Source organism: Nothoprocta perdicaria, unplaced genomic scaffold (assembly GCF_003342845.1).
Source record: "Nothoprocta perdicaria isolate Ctin4 unplaced genomic scaffold, notPer1 scaffold_25, whole genome shotgun sequence".
Classification (NCBI taxonomy): Eukaryota; Metazoa; Chordata; class Aves; order Tinamiformes; family Tinamidae; genus Nothoprocta; species Nothoprocta perdicaria.
Window position 1 is genome coordinate 4,369,303 of NW_020455477.1, and position 15,806 is coordinate 4,385,108.

At 36.2% G+C, this 15,806-nt stretch overlaps 1 protein-coding gene across 1 annotated transcript in view; it reads left to right on the forward strand.

Annotated features, from left to right (window-relative positions):
* The first annotated feature begins 1,061 nt into the window (after nt 1–1,061).
* RASA2 (RAS p21 protein activator 2) overlaps nt 1,062–15,806 on the forward strand; it is a 35,011-nt gene continuing 20,266 nt past the window's right edge. Inside the window, exons 1-5 of the mRNA XM_026040059.1 lie at nt 1,062–1,159; nt 3,007–3,110; nt 4,092–4,186; nt 9,088–9,164; nt 15,509–15,592. Of these exons, the coding sequence (XP_025895844.1) occupies nt 1,083–1,159; nt 3,007–3,110; nt 4,092–4,186; nt 9,088–9,164; nt 15,509–15,592 (437 nt within the window). The 5' untranslated portion in view covers nt 1,062–1,082. The remainder of the gene's footprint in view (nt 1,160–3,006; nt 3,111–4,091; nt 4,187–9,087; nt 9,165–15,508; nt 15,593–15,806) is intronic.

A 15,806-nucleotide genomic window follows, 5' to 3' on the forward strand; every position in this document is an offset into this window, starting at 1 on the left:
CTGGCCTGGAATAAACTGTATAGTTCTGCTTGACAGTGTTGCAGCTAATAATTGAAATGGGACAGATACAGAGGGGGAAGTATTTCATATAAGAGGACCAGAAAAGCTTGCCTCATTTCTCGTAGCTGAATAAAAGCTGAAAAGGATATGATTGCTGCCTACAAAGACTTTCAGAGGGGAAGGATACACTATAGGGGACATAACTATTTAAGCTAAAGGACAGTATTGCCGTAAATAAACGTAGATGTCTGCAGCACTAAGATTTTCAAAGAGCTTTCCAATTTGACTATTGGGAGCTAATTTTAGCAGCAATTGCATAGAAGTAACTGCTTCCTGAAAGGACTAGCTGATGTCCAGTGTGTGTTTTTTGCAGTGGGCTAGAATCAGTACCCAACAAATCTTTCTAGTCATGTGTTGACAGTCACTCTTGCTCTTTGCAGCCTCCCTTTCCAGCTTGTCTTTATCCATGTGGTATTTAAGCAATAGTGGATTTTCATCTTTCTCTGTTAGCCCAGTATGTTCAAGTCAGGAAAAAAATACTTTCAACTGAATCTTCGAAAATATACTGTTTAAGTGTGGGATTTTTTTTTAGAATGGTTAAGAATATGATGAATTAGACTGTATTAAACATTTTCCTTTAACCTAAATATTTCTGGAGAAAATATGAGTGAGCAATAGCTCAGGCAGATCCTCGCTTGGTCTTATGAGCCAATGCCAGATCGCCTCAGGCTGCTGGGATTTAGCAAGCTGGCCAGGGTCAAGGCCGAGCTGAGACCTCTCAAGGGAAAGTGCAGGTGCTGCAGGAAGTGGTGGTGGTGAGTCAGGGTGCTCTTGTCTTCCTGTCGATTTCTCATTCCCATATGAAGGTGGGTGTAGCAATTCCTGTGTAGACAATTCCTAGGTACACATCGGATCCTGTGAACATTGTGAATGAGTGACCTTACTAGGTGAATGGAATGAATAGGAGAAGGAATGCAGAAATTAATTTTGGATATTTGTTCAAACTGTAAAATATTTGTACTCAATATTTATAGTGATTGTTTGTATTTATAGGTGAAGCCAAACATTTAGTACCCAACAAAATGAGAGATGTTTTTTGTACTATAAACTTGGACCAGGAGGAAGTCTTTCGTACGCAAGTAGTTGAAAAGTCTTTAAGGTAAGTTTAATTTTTAAGGGGAAACGGTGAGCAAGACCTCCTCGGTGCAGAATGAAAACAACATGTATTTATGTGTGCGTGTGGTTTTGTTGCGTCTCCTTAATATGAGAGTTGACTTGTGAAGATACTTGGTTTATGCTGGAGCAGTGTGTAAATCTTGAGAATAAGTGGAAGAAGGCAGAATTGAGGCTCATGAATGGTACTGTGCTTTTAAAATGAAACATGCTAAAATGTATTTCACCATTAATTTATTGTGTTCCTTTGGACACAATAACATACTTTTTCTTGCCAGATTATTTTCAAGGGAAAGGAATCTGCTTGATATTTGCTCTCCTTGTAATTACCTATACCTGACGTAATGTTCTGTAGTTGCTTTGTATTGGTTGAATTCTGCTTTTGGTGTCTGTCTTGTAAAACCTGTTTTTAGAATGAAGGATCTGGAACTCTTCCATTTATCAGAGTTTCTTTGGTGTGGGATACCTCCATGAATAGGCCTCATTCTCTCTTGAAATTCCTGTTTTGGGCTCTATAACTTGTACTAACACAGATAGGCTTGCTTTACCTCCCTGAGTGATTAGCTGTTCATTCTGCTACTGCCCTAGAGCTTCAAAAGCAACAAGAAAAAACTCATGGTAATGTAGCTGAAGTGGTATATAGGTACTTTTACATCTTGAAATTCTAAGTTTGTTGTTTACTCATAGTGAAGCACTATTACAACTACATCTCTGGGATATCTTAAGTTTTATTATTATTATAGAATGTGAAAATTTTCATTGCTCTTCTTGATTCCTATAGAGTTTTTGAACTTCTAATTAAATTTGAATACCAAAATAGTCTTAAAAAAAAAACTAAGTTGAAGACACCGTATTAGTAATGCAGAAACTTAAATTTTCTCGTTCAAGTAGACCAGTTCTGTTTTGCTCAACTAAATACTCATACATACACAGTAATATCGTCAGATGTCTCATTTTCTTTCTTTTTTCTTTTTTCTTTTTTATTTTTTTTCCCCTCCTCCCCATGGTTCTTGCATGCAGTAAGAATGATTTATTGGCATGCAATTTTAAAGCATACTGAATTATATATATAATTTACATGCTTGGAGTAAGGATGCACAAATAATCTTTTTCGGTGTTTTCGTGTGGTCAGGTTTGGGACAGGCTTAATGACTGACACTTTAAAGATTATTCTTGTGCTTTGAAGAATTCTTGTGCTTTCCTGTTTAATTTTTATACAAGCATTTCTTTTATAGTCCTTTAAAAAGTAATTAAAATGCTCTTTAACTACAAAAGAGCTACTAATTGTCTAGTAAGACACTGATAGAATAAATTGTTTTTGATTCATCAGGATTTTTTTAATATTGCCAAAATAGAAATGGACTAATTAAATGAAATTATCAGCATTTGTGTGCTACAAATCAAGGAATCTCACAGTACCAAGATGACAGTTCTGAAGGCCTTAAATGCACACTGAGAAAGTTTTCAGGCAATAAAGGTCTGTTGCTGAATGAAGCATGCTTTGTTAGAGGTTAAATCTCTTTCCACTGACTGTGTAGGTAACCCTTCAGTCCTCTAAATTGCATCTCTATGAGTAGGGTTCCATATTTTGAGGAAAAGATGCTCTCCAAATACAGCCATTGTGTACAGTGAACCGTATCTACAGTCTTGGACTTAATTAGCTGGAGAAATGCATTAACTAGTTCAGTTTTTAGGAAGAAATCAGTATTTGAGTTACCATTTCTTTTTCACTGTTCAACGTTTGGACTGCGGTTAAATGTTGCTTTATAGTATTTGTTCTGTGTGAAGTATAATGAGCATTTTGCTATTTTAACTTTTGGTTTTTCTTTTCAGCCCTTATTTTGGAGAAGAGTTTTACTTTGAGATTCCAAGAACTTTCCAATGGTTGTCCTTCTATATTTATGATAAGAGTGTTTTGCAAAAAGACCTGCGTATAGGTATGTTCTGGAATATTTCCTACATATTGCATAATTTTTAAAATGGTCGTTTTCAATATCATGCTCTGTAGTTTAATGAATACAATGATTAAACTGATACCTATTTCAAAAAGTTGCATTGTGCACTTTAAATATTCATTTAATGTTTTGGAAGCAGCATTTTCTTATCTTGCCTTTAGTATATTTAATCCATTATAGTGAACATTTTTTTTTTTTTTAGAATAATAGAACACATTATGGTCTCATTCAACACATTTTTTTGTCTTTTCCTCCCCTTTTCTTTCTATTCAATATTTGAATAATCGTGGTTACTAGTGTATCTGTATAGAAAGAGCTAAATTATTTATACTGTTTTTATCTCTGCCAGTGTAATCTGTAAATAGAATGACTAATAAGATGCTGCAAAATGCTTTTTGTAGCTATCTGATGGAATTTCTTTCAATGCATGATTGCCCTATTGCAGCTGTAATTTGGATATAGTAGCTATAAAAAGCTCTCGCTAAGTCTGCTGTTGAAGTAGGCCTCACATTATTTGAATTGAGGGGGGAAATAATTTGCACCAGGATGCCAGATAATTTGGTATAATAACAGCTTTCCAAATAGCAATCAGAAGAGCAAAAGGCATTTACCTTCAGTTTCCTATTTAAACATTCTTCAGCACCGTTACTGTTCTCTCAAAACTCTATTATGTTACCTTACTTAGAACCACAAGTGCATTTATTATTTTGCCAAGTCTGAATTTATTAGATAGCCTAGGTAATGAATTACATTTAGATTAATTTGTCTTTATATAAGCTCTTCTGCTGTTTTACTTTTGTTCTATGTTTCTAGTTTCCTGTTGCCGTGAGCTTTTCATATAACATTACCAGCTTTAACAAGATTAAGAAACTATCAAGACCTGAGATCTCTTAAGCTATTTGACTTACTGTCATGAAAGTGGTATTTATGCCCCCACCTTTTCTTCCTCCTCCCTGACCTCAGGAAAGGTTTCGATCAAAAAAGAAGATTTATGCAACTACACAGGCAGAGAGAGCTGGTTTTTGCTTCAACCTATTGATTCTAATTCAGAGGTTCAGGTAAGTATTAGATGGCACATTTATGTTTTAAAGTTTAATATATGTAAATATATGTAATGGTAGAATTTATATTGAACTGTGGCAAACAAAGGTGAGCCTTTTTTTATTCTTGAGGCAATTGTCTTTCAGCCTCATTAAGGAATGATGCATATTCAGCATTTCTAAACTAGTTGTATTGTTCCTTATGATAACTTTAAAACTGGTAGAATAATTGAGGCCACTGTCTGGGAAATGTCTGGTGGACAATATTGTATTATCAATATATAATTTTTAGAATATATATCAATATTTAAGTTATATATTCTTAAATATATGAGGGATTTTAAATGCTTGAAGCAAGTGAAGAGTTCGAGAAAAGACTTTTTTTAAAAATGAGTTTTGGCTTTACCATTTGAAACTTGATTCTGTAATATGAGATAGTAAAGTCTTCAGAACTGGAGTTGTTTGGTGCAAAGTTTCAGATTTGACAGTGTCTGTGTTCTTTGGAACTTTGTGAGTGGGAGGAATCATGCTCACCTTTATAAAACATACATGTGGGCAGAATTAATGTGCAAGTGTGTTCTCTAAGCTTAGAATGCAATTCTTGGGGGTATACAAAACAATATCTGAGCTAGTATCATTTTCTGTTACCTGTTGAAAAGAAGGCTTAGTTGTCTCCTTCCAGTTTCACCGTCTAGTTGAATTGAATATTTTAGAAAATCCTTTCAAAATAGAAACTGGAAGGACATTTCAACTTTCCCTAAAGGGTTGTCATACATGCCCTATTTTTATTCATTCATTTAAAAATAATCTTCCTTTTTGTCATGTTAAATATATATATATAAATACATTTATATATTTAATATTATATATATTTAATATATATTTATATATAAAAATGTTAAGCTTATGAATATTCAGTTATATTATTTCATATAATTGAGCAGTTTTCTATGTTTTGGAATTGTTTTCATGACTTTCACAGCTAAGCTCTTATTTGATATTTTCCTATGACTGAGACTTGTCAAAGACTCCTATGTGACTTTTCCAATAAGGAATGACATTGTGTTGTTGAGATGTGAGCTCCTCGTGATAATCTTGCCTTGGGGTGTGTGTTTGTGTGTGGTTTAGTTTGTTGGCTGGATAGATATATAAAGCCTAAGTGACAGTTTGAAAAAGAAAAATAGTTTTTAAATATGCTGTGCTCCTTGCAGGACTTAACAGTAGTTAACTTTTTTTCTAACTTCTTCCACATGAGTCTTTTCTTTTGAGGAGTGCAAGGATGGCTTTACATATTCCCTGGATATGATCGGGATTCATTGCAGTTTCCTTAAAAGAAACTCTATTTCTTTCAAGAACCCCATGCTTTGTGTGTACCAGGAATCTATTTTTCATACAAGCCAAGTTTGCTGTAAGGTGTAACTTGTGTATCAGATACATTAATGGTGGAGATGCATATTCGTTTTGCAATGAATAAAGTTGAATGTTGTCATATATAGCTTGCAGATGTACACAGTTCAGACTGAGTCATAACATGTTTGGCACTGGCTGATATATTTCTTCAAATAAGCTTATCTTTTTTCGCTTCTCTTGACACTTTTTTTCTTCCTGTTTTTCTTAACACTTCCAGCAGTTCTCATAGTCTGTATGGGAAATTGTAGGCTCTGCCTTTTTGGACAAATGAAACAAGCATTGTAAGAGACTTAAATTCATTAATGAGCAAATTTAGACAGTTTTTCAAAAGACTTAAAAGTCTAAGTGCTGTATCTTGGTGGGTTTTGTTTTTTTGTTGTTTTTGAATTACTTGCTAATTCCTGTAGAATTGAAAAAAATAAGAGGGGGGAGACAAGCAGATGTCACTTCCTAAATCCGTGTTACCTATTACAGATTTAAGACTTTTCTAGGATAAAAAGCACAATGTACTAATGTAAAAGCTGTGTATACCTGCCGTCTTAGGTTCTAGGTCCACAGCTTTGTATTGGTACTAGTAATCTGAAGTGAAGGTAAAGTTCAGTAAATTAAAGGCACTGTGTTTGAGTAGCAAGATTTGGGGTTAACCTAACATAAAATGATTATTTCCTGATATATGGATCTGGTGTTCTGGTCAAATGCCTAAGTTTCTTTGGAAAGAGAGATTTAACCTCAGGCCAATTCATAGCTTGAAACAGCTCAGTCCTGCAATCCAAGGAAAAGGAGTTCTGGTATAGAGTAAATATTCTCAATAGGCTCCAGATTGAACATACTCTTTTCATAACAGTATGGAACTATAGGCTGCTCATTTATGCTAGGAGCTGCGTGGCAGAGATGTTAAAAGTGTAGTACACTTCTGAAGTGTTGTCTGTTTGTTGTAATTTAGAATAGGAAGCTGGAAAAGCTAATGAAAGCCAAGTAAACCTACCTCTGGCATTTATAGAGTTTTAGCAGTAAGTATGCAGAAATAACTGTTGTGTGCCACAGTAATTGTGGGAACATTGCTTATAAAATGACCATGGTACCTGTCTGGCTTTATGAACTGCTTGGAGACCAAGGGATCTGTGAAAGCATATTAGCATAAGAAACTGTTCTTATTTGTCCTATAAGCTTGACTGATTTCTCTTGATGTTTTGGTCTAAAACCAACCTCTGCAACTACATTTAAAACCCAGCTGCATTATTTATTCAAAGCTGCCATGTAGATCTGCATATAAGCTGATTTAGGAAACCATAACACTGCTCGCAACAAACAATAACAAACTGCCTAAAACTGTGAGTGTCATGGAGATTCTCACTTAGATGCAGTCATTTTATTATCACCATCGTGGCAACGAGTTTTGGACAAAATACAGATATAGGTAACACCATCAAGGTCAGTAAACTTTTTATTGTACTGACCAGTGCAGTAAAACGCATTGCTTTGGAGTCTGTTTTTTTTTTTTTTTGTTGTTGTTGTTGTTTTCTTTAAGAGCAAAGAAAGGTGCATTTGGGCCATTGACTAGGTCTGTTTACTTGAAGTAGTTAAGCCAGCTTTTACAGTAAGTAGTGGTAACACTGTCTCTTTGTTTGTCATTTAAGAACTTTGCCTTGTAAGGCTGTGGGCTTCCTGCTCAATATCCTGTTTTCAACCTGTCAGTCTATTCTTGTAATAGAGTTCCTCTGCTTGACAAATATTTTCTTAATGTACCTGTGTTCCACCGCATGTAGTAACAGTTTGCAAAACACTTGACAGGCATCTCAAAATAGTTACATTTAAAACTTCCTAAAAAAAAAAAAAAAAAAAAAAAAAAAAAAAAAAAAAAAAAAAAAAAACCTTTGGGTCTCCTGCCATGTGACGTTAAGAGAAAAAAAAAATACAACCCCCTTGCCCCGGGGATTTACAATAAAAAACGTTCAATTTTACGTCAAAACATTAATGTTTTAAAAATGTGCACGGCATCATCAAGAGGTTTTATTTCCACTTTAGAGTTGTAGCAGCAAAGCTGTCATTCAGATTGTTGCTTGCTCCTTTTGCAACACTTGGAAGTTACCTTCCAGACCTAACTTGTCCTGTTTGTTGTTCAGCTGAAGAAGAATCCTAATCTCGAACAAACCAGTGTCATCTAATATTCTATTTATCAATGACACAGATCTAAAACGAATAGCAGTGTGTAGGTTCTGAAGTACTACTGAAGGTCTGTCTTGCCTGGTGTTCTCTCTCTAGACAGTTGCTTGTTAAGGATCGCTATAGAAGAATTTAAGGATTAGGGAGTCATACTGGAATCCCTGTCCAGAGTTCCCACCCCCTGTTGGTTCATGGATGATGGACTTTGTGAACACAGGTGATGCTGTTGTGAAAGTATTAACTCTGAACTATTTCACTTGAAAAGCAGGGTCTGTTGAGGCTGTTTTCTCTCTTTGTCTAGTTGTGCAAACACAGTGGGATGTGCTCATGGATCTGTCCAGCCATCTCTTCAGTCTTAATCTGCATGAGTGTCTCTTACATTTCATGTATTCCTATTTCATATGTTTCATGAAAGCCAATGTAAATAATCAGGAGTCGAAAGGAGCAGCAGTATTGTTGAGGCGGATGTTTGGAGCAAGATTGGACAGAGCTTTGGACATCCGAAGAGAGACGCATGGCGTAGCTTGGGTTCTTGCAGTCTGTCTTGCGAAGGTAGGGCAGACTTGCCCTTGCTGAGCTCCACGCTTAACCCGTGCCATGCCATAGCTTAGGGATTCTTGTTTTTGATATGTCTTAGTAAATGCCAAACACTATCCTACTACATGAGAAAAAGAGGAGGCAACTGGGTTTGGGGTTTTTGTCACCTTTTTGTCACCTTCGATTGTATTTACTCTTCTGCCAAAGCATCAACAGATTTCATGAGATGGTTAAAAGCTGCACTGGGATAAGATTTCTGAAGGGTATTCAGTCTGGAGGAATGGACCAAACTTTGCAGCTGTATATTAAAGGTTATTTCTTATATGCTGTGTCCCTATGCTTCTGTACTATTTTTATTTATGTAATTGCCTTGAAATTCCAAGTTCATTTCCTTTTGAAACTCTTTGGATCTCATCTTTGTTTATTCATGGGGTCTTTCAATCAGTAGGACAGAAGGACTGAGAGGAGCTTTTACTCTTTATACTTCCTTTTTATTTTTTGTATTTCTTTCCAGCATGAGGAAGTATTTTTTTTTTAATAATATGTTAGATCTGTAGAAGCTTGAAGAATTTGTGTGCTGTGTGCAATTCACGATGATTATGCATCTCTTAGTCATTGTTGCTCCTAGTTGAAAGCATATTTCATGTATAGTACTTGCAGGATCCATACTTTAGATGAAATAGCTGCTTTAGAAGTGGACTTACTGAAATTAACCTATTTTTTTAAAAAAATTATAAACTATATTGTTTTAATGGGTACTTTTAAAATAAAGGTGTTTAAAAATATTTTTCTTTTTTTTTTTCCTCCAGGGAAAAGTTCACCTTGAATTAAAACTGAATGAACTGATAACAGACAATGGATCTGTGTGTCAGCAGCTAGTAGTACAGTAAGAATACCCTATATATATATATATACACACACACACACACACACACATATATCAGTAAATTTTGAGGTGGTTGTTACAATGTGATGTAGTTATTCTCTTAATTTTGAATGTCTGCACATCCTAGTACCAGAAACAGATTTTCTTTTTATGTGACATGGAGGGAGATTAGTTTGGGAGGGGCGAGAGGCTCTTGATCTGTGGGAGGGAGCAGGTATTTGCTTAGGGATCTTTCTGCACATGTTTTTATCAGCTGCTTGTCTCTCCAGTTCCTAAAGCAGTCACTTGCATTAGGCCTTCTTGTGGCTGTTTGGTACTAATACCTTTTGAGCCCAATTGAAATGAGTCTGGGTGAGCAAGCTAGGGATGCCAACTGCAGATAGAAATTGCAGAGCTGATTGACACATACAAATTGTGGCTACTGTTGTCAGGAATCTTGAGTTACTCTTTCAGTAGTAGTGGGAAGATCTGTCTTTGCTTCAGAGTGACTTACTCATGGTTAACTATGGCAAGGAGCGTCTATGAAAAATGAAAATACAGGCGGTACTTTTTGGGGCGGCATAACACTACTAGATTTCAGTAAAATTTCTTAGCAGCATCTCAAGGACCTAATTACCATTACCAGCATTACCAGACCTAATTTTGACTCTAAGAAATAAAGACATTAGACCATTCACCACCAAAAGGTGGCTGGAATTTTATGACGTTGTACTGTATTACAAAAGATTATGTTAAATTGGGAGATGTTAGATTTATTTATTTGATTTTTATATGTTGATGCACTTCACACAGTTGCATAGTTTACATAATTTTTCATATTAAATATTTTGATTTTGATATGAGGAGAAATTGCTGTAGAAAGTTGCTGTTGCAGATTGCAATTTTGAGTAGGAAGTGGTTTACTCACTGTGCTGTCTTTTAGGATCTCTTTATGACAGATAAATGATCTAAAGGAAGCTGGGTTTCTCGTGGTTGCTGCGCACGCCCACTGGGTGACACGTGGAAGCGCAGCGTGCGTTAAACGCGGCACAATTACATCAGCACTTTTGTCCTCACCGAGATTATGAAATGAGCAAAGAGTTCCTTAAACTAAAGCTATACGCTTATTATACGTTAGCAGACTTGCTGGTAGTCTTGAAATAATTGCCTCTAAATGAGGTAGTTCATACATAAGCAGTCTCACATGTTCATTCAGAATATGAGAAGTTTTTTTGTCTATTTTGTATACTTGCACAAAGTAACTAGTAGCTACCTTGTAGCAATGCTGCATTTACTGCTATATTTGACCAATCGCTAGACCCTAAAGTTATTGTATTAGTAGGTCCCTTGGCAAAGCTGTAGCCCAACAGGGAGCAGAGCTGTTCTTGAGCAAAAAAGAGCAGTGAACATATGTACATTTTTCTCCTCTGCTGCTCTCGACCCATTCAAAATTCTGAACAAGTATTGACTCGAACAAAATCTAGCCTTCAACAGAAATATTTTTGTGGGATAAGAGAATCTGAAATGCTTTTATTGGCTTCCTTGGTCTGTATAAGATTTCTAATGGATTTTCAAGGTGCCATTCCTTAAGGATGCCTAAGTTCTATAAAGATGTATAATAGTAGCCACAACTTTTGCAGCTCAAGGTGCACACAGAGATTAGCAGTTAGTTTGGTGGCATCATATGGAGCCTGTCAGTTGACTTTTATTTGTGGCTGAACCAACTTGGTAAAACTAGACCTAACTAGAGGCTTGTTTGTTCTTATTATGGTTAAGTGGACTTGCTTGTGGAAGCTCTTCTTTGCCTTCTGGATGGGTTTTATCATGAGGACTGAGTTGAGAAATGTAGGTGGGTAGAAAGTAGCTCTTAAATGTCTGGAGTTTAGCCTCTTAAGGCTAATGCTGAAGGGAGGAAGGTATCTGGCTCTAGTTGCCTTTCCAAATAAGAAGTGATTGGAAAAGGAACATGTACTGCTGCAAGATGGGCAGTTGCCTTATAAAAAGTCCATGAATGGCCATCTGTGCTTTTTATTTATTTATTTCTGTCTTTCTCCTTAGTGTTTAACTACAAGGGAAGTACGTTTTGAAAAGGACAAATGCTAACATCTCTGACTATACCAGAGAAGCTGTAAATAGCAGCTGAGAAAAAATCCAAAACTCTCTAAAATGAAAATTTCAGTCTTTTGTCCAAGCTGACAAAAAAAAGTCATGGACAAGATGTACGTCAGGTTAATGATTTGATCTTGATGAAGGCAGAGGGAGGAAAAGGAAAAGGGGAGGATGCCAAATCCCCTAATGTGGCCCACTAATTTTTGTGTTTTTGTGTTAATTGAGAACTTAGGGTTAAAACTTATGCATTCATAAACTTCTAAATTAGAACTTTGTTTTGTTTCTTACACTACTTGCTTCAAATATGTGAATGAGAAGCGGGGGGAAAAAGATACTGCAGCAAGCTAACTGCTGACTCAATGCAGGCTCTTTTGTCAAAACCACAGCAGCATGTAGAGTAGCACACTTGAAAAATGCATCGTTGCTGCTCTCCTTTCTGGGAGTCTCTAGGAAGCCAATTTGTGTGACGGGTTTTGGCATATTTGCTGCTGGTGAAACGGATGATACTTTTTTACCGAATTAGGGTACTATGAATCCTGGGGGTAGAGAGCCCATCAGTCCCTACTAGGTGGGACGAGGTGAGTTACTGAGGGCTATATCTTTTTAAGGACTAGTTTCCATATCACAAACTTAATATATGCTAGTTCATATACGAAAGGCTTGTATTTCCTGTATGAAACTTCCTTTATAAACCAAATGACAGAAATGTGAAGCAAGAATGAGTGTAGTGTGAAAGGTCTGTCTTTAAACCATGAGTTCCAACTCATTGGTAGTTTGAGAACAAAAGTCCTTGTTACCTGTTGCTTAGACTTTACATAAAGTTGTGGTAAATCAAAAGCTAAAATTAAAGTCTTTTTTACCCCCATCCACTTCTGTTAACTCTAGGAGTTTCTGCCTTTTAAATAAAAATTGTCTGTGACAGCCTAGATAGGCAAAAGACTGTTTCAAAGCTGCAGTGCTTACCATCTGTTGAAATGTATTTTATATAATTGTCAGACTAGGGATGCATATTTAGTGTTACTTTTGGTTAGTCAAAGCCATATTTTTTTTCCACAAGTTTGAAATTCTGGCATCTTTGTGTATTCCCTTGAGATTTTTGTAGTTTAAAAGCTTCATGATATTTTATCTGTTAAGTGTACTCCGTTTGAGCCATCTCATATATCTTCAAAACTTTTAATGCACATTTACCCAGGGGCTCTTTGTTTAGCTGCTCAGACCTACTCAGAGCTGCTTTGTTTAGTATGTTCCAACATTTCAGTCTTCTGTGTGCAGTTCCTGAGGAGTAAGAATGCAGTTAGATTCTTTTGAGGTGATTTAAGGGCTTTCTGCTCCTTAAACTTCCTTTGCACTGTCTGTGGAGTTTGCAAGATCTTTGACTAGATTCATTCAAGTTATCAAGCTGAGTGAAAACTGGCCTGCTACCCAAATAATTTTCTTCTAGATAAAGAAGCAGAATCATCCCAGGTGATCCCAAGTGCAAGACAGGGATAAAAGACAAGCACCTTTTTGATTCAGTTATACGGTCTTAGCGCCAAGTCACGTGTCTAAGCAAACTCTAGACTAGCAAAGTCTAGTTTGCTAATGAACAGATGGTTGTAACTGGCTAGCTTAGAGGTTTGGAAGGTTGGATGAGTTGGGAACAAATTCTTGCACTTGCTGCATCTCACGAGGAAAACTCTGGGAATACTAGAATTTGATAGTCAGCTGAACTGGGTTTGGATTATTTTTTGGGATGTTGGAGTAGAGTAGGCTGCCTAGACTAGCTAGAACTTACTGCTCAACAGAACCAGGCCTTGGGCAGGAGATGAAAAGAGAATGTTGGGACTGCCTACACAGCGAGGCTGGCTGTAGTATGACATTAGCTTGAGGTGACAGGTCTGTGAGATGAATCTGGAGATTCTAGTTCTGCTGCAGGCTTGTGTGGTTGTTGTTGAAGTGTTTTCCAACTTACAGGAAATCACAGACAAGTTTTTCTTTAATTTGTCTATGTTGCAGTCAAGCCATCAGAAGACAGGAGAGGCCAGAACAATCTGTGTAATCTGGAGTTATGCATTATGATCTTTTTTTTTTTTAGTGGTTTCGAGTGTATGTCTGCCTTGCAGATAAGGATCCCTTAGAATGTGGGTCATACAGATATCAGAGAACAAATTCAAAACTTTCTATATCGTGAAAGAGGATATTTTCTGTATGGTCTGCATCTGTTTGGTAAAGAGATCTAGAAGTGTGGTAAACACAAGACAGGAGACAGTAGGAAGAGAAATTATGTTCTGATTAAAATACCAGATAGATTTGACTTGGTCCATCTGCTGTTAATTTCCTATGAGATTCAAGCTGAGGTTAACTTATGTCTGAAACTGAACATTTTGGTGAGCTCTGGATATTTAGTATGTTTAGTGCTGCCTAAGGCCTGATAGTCTGAAGAAAATCAAGTGCTAGCTATATCATATCAGATACCCCAAATGACTGACAGTCATTTGTCTAGACGGTTTAATTTTGGCACCTGTGTCACAGGTGTGTTGGAGAATTCAATCTTGATGAAACAGATGGATGATTCAAGAACCCATTTAAGTGTGTAGCATTGTAGTCATTGTTCTTTGTGGTTCTAAAATTATTAAAATGGTTAAGGCCACATGCTTAACCACTGTAAGGAAAAATACGAAATGCAGTATGGTTAAGCACTAAATGTTTCCTGAACTGGCAAAGACAAGGGGATGTTTTTTGGGGGGAAATAGTATCTGGAACATAAAAATGCACAGTTGGAAGTGGGTAAAGTTAAGGCAACACAGGAGTGTTGTGTCTATTATTTGCCATCTTGTCAGTGTTTGAGTTTAGAATCTTTTGTTATTCTTCGAATGTTGGTTTTCTACAGTACAGGAGGCAGTTACTTAACAGCTTACTGTTGACTTGCTGCTATGTAACTTCTTAAACTTGATTTGCTTTCAGTAAAATTTGCTTTGCAGTCAGTCATAAACTACTGACATCTCATTTTTCCAAAACAGAGCATTTAGAAAATGTAGTTATTTATGAACTTAGCAAAGATGTCTATTCTCTCCTCAAGTTATACAGACTTTTATTCATTTTATTTTATACAGACTTTTATTTTATACAGTGTTTTATTCAAACTAACTAATTATGGCAATAAGAGCTTATTCGTATCAACTTTTTTTTTCTATAGATTATTTAAGAAAAAAAACTCTTATCTGTGTCTCTTTCTCATGAAATTCACAATGTGATAGATATTTCTGGATTTTATGCATATTATGTATGCATAACTATGTTAGAGCAGCACGAGAACAGCTAGAAAGCATGCATTCTGCCTAAAGTTTACAGATTGTTGCAGGTATTTTAATTCTCATAATTGAGTTTTTCTTGAGGATTACCTGGAAAAGAGATTGCAAGCTTTCAGAGAAGACCCAGAAAACCTCCCAAGAACATTTTATAACCATCCTGTCTCTTGCATCAGGAGTGGTGAAAAGTGAGACCATTCATCCTCAGCTTACAACTTGCTAAATGTGTTAGGAAAAAGAAATGTTCTCTTCCATAAAATGATCAATTTTGCTGTTTTTGTATACTCGTGTGCTATTGAGAAGAGAGTTTGGAAATAAGGTTTCTCAGGTGAACTGATCTTTGTCATGTGAACAAATAGTATGGAGGGGATCAAAAAATAGATTCTAGGTTTCTAGATGCTTGTACTATATACTAGCAATTTTAAATATCCAATTTTAAGTAAATTTTCAGGATATGACTTGCATTCCTCATCTTACTCAGTTTAACATCTCAATTAGCTGAATTTTTTTTCAATCCTTTTCAGTGTGTTCAGTTCTCAGTTGTTGTCATTGCAGATGAAGTCCAACAGCATTTTAGGTCTCTGAGAAATTCAATTTAAAAATGAATATCTACAAACTTTCTTGTGACTTTTGGGATCATTTTCTTAATATTTCACCATACATTTTGTGATTGGAGTACTGCAGTATTTTTCACCTGAGCGATTCCAAGAATCTTGTTCTCACTGAGCTGCCCAAGTCGAACTGTATACTTGAATATTACCTCATGTTATCACCCAGGAATCTCTAGTCATGATCCACATTCTGTGCATTCATTACATTAAGTCAAAATGTGTCAGTGGGTAGTGTGGCAGGACATGCTTTAAAAAAAAAAAAAAGCAGAGAATTGTTTGGTGTTCTTTGATTTTTTTCTGTCTTCTGTCTGTCCAAGGCATACTGATTAACTGATACGCTGATTCCCTTTCCTTTTAGCATTAAGGAATGCCACGGATTGCCTCTTATAAATGGACAGAACTGTGACCCTTACGCAACAGTCTCTCTTGTGGGTCCTTCCAGGTAATGCTTTTAGTTTAAAAAATAAAAAAGACAAAGTGTGTGTATGTGTGTATACATATATATGTGTATATAGACATATGTTTGAGTCCTGTTTTGCAAAAGGTCCTGGGTCTCATGATCTTGTACGACTGCTTAGTACCTGGTGTGAGGTTATATGTGCAAATCTGAGAGAAGCTCCCTGTTCAGATTTTCCAGTATCATTCACCTGTGACTC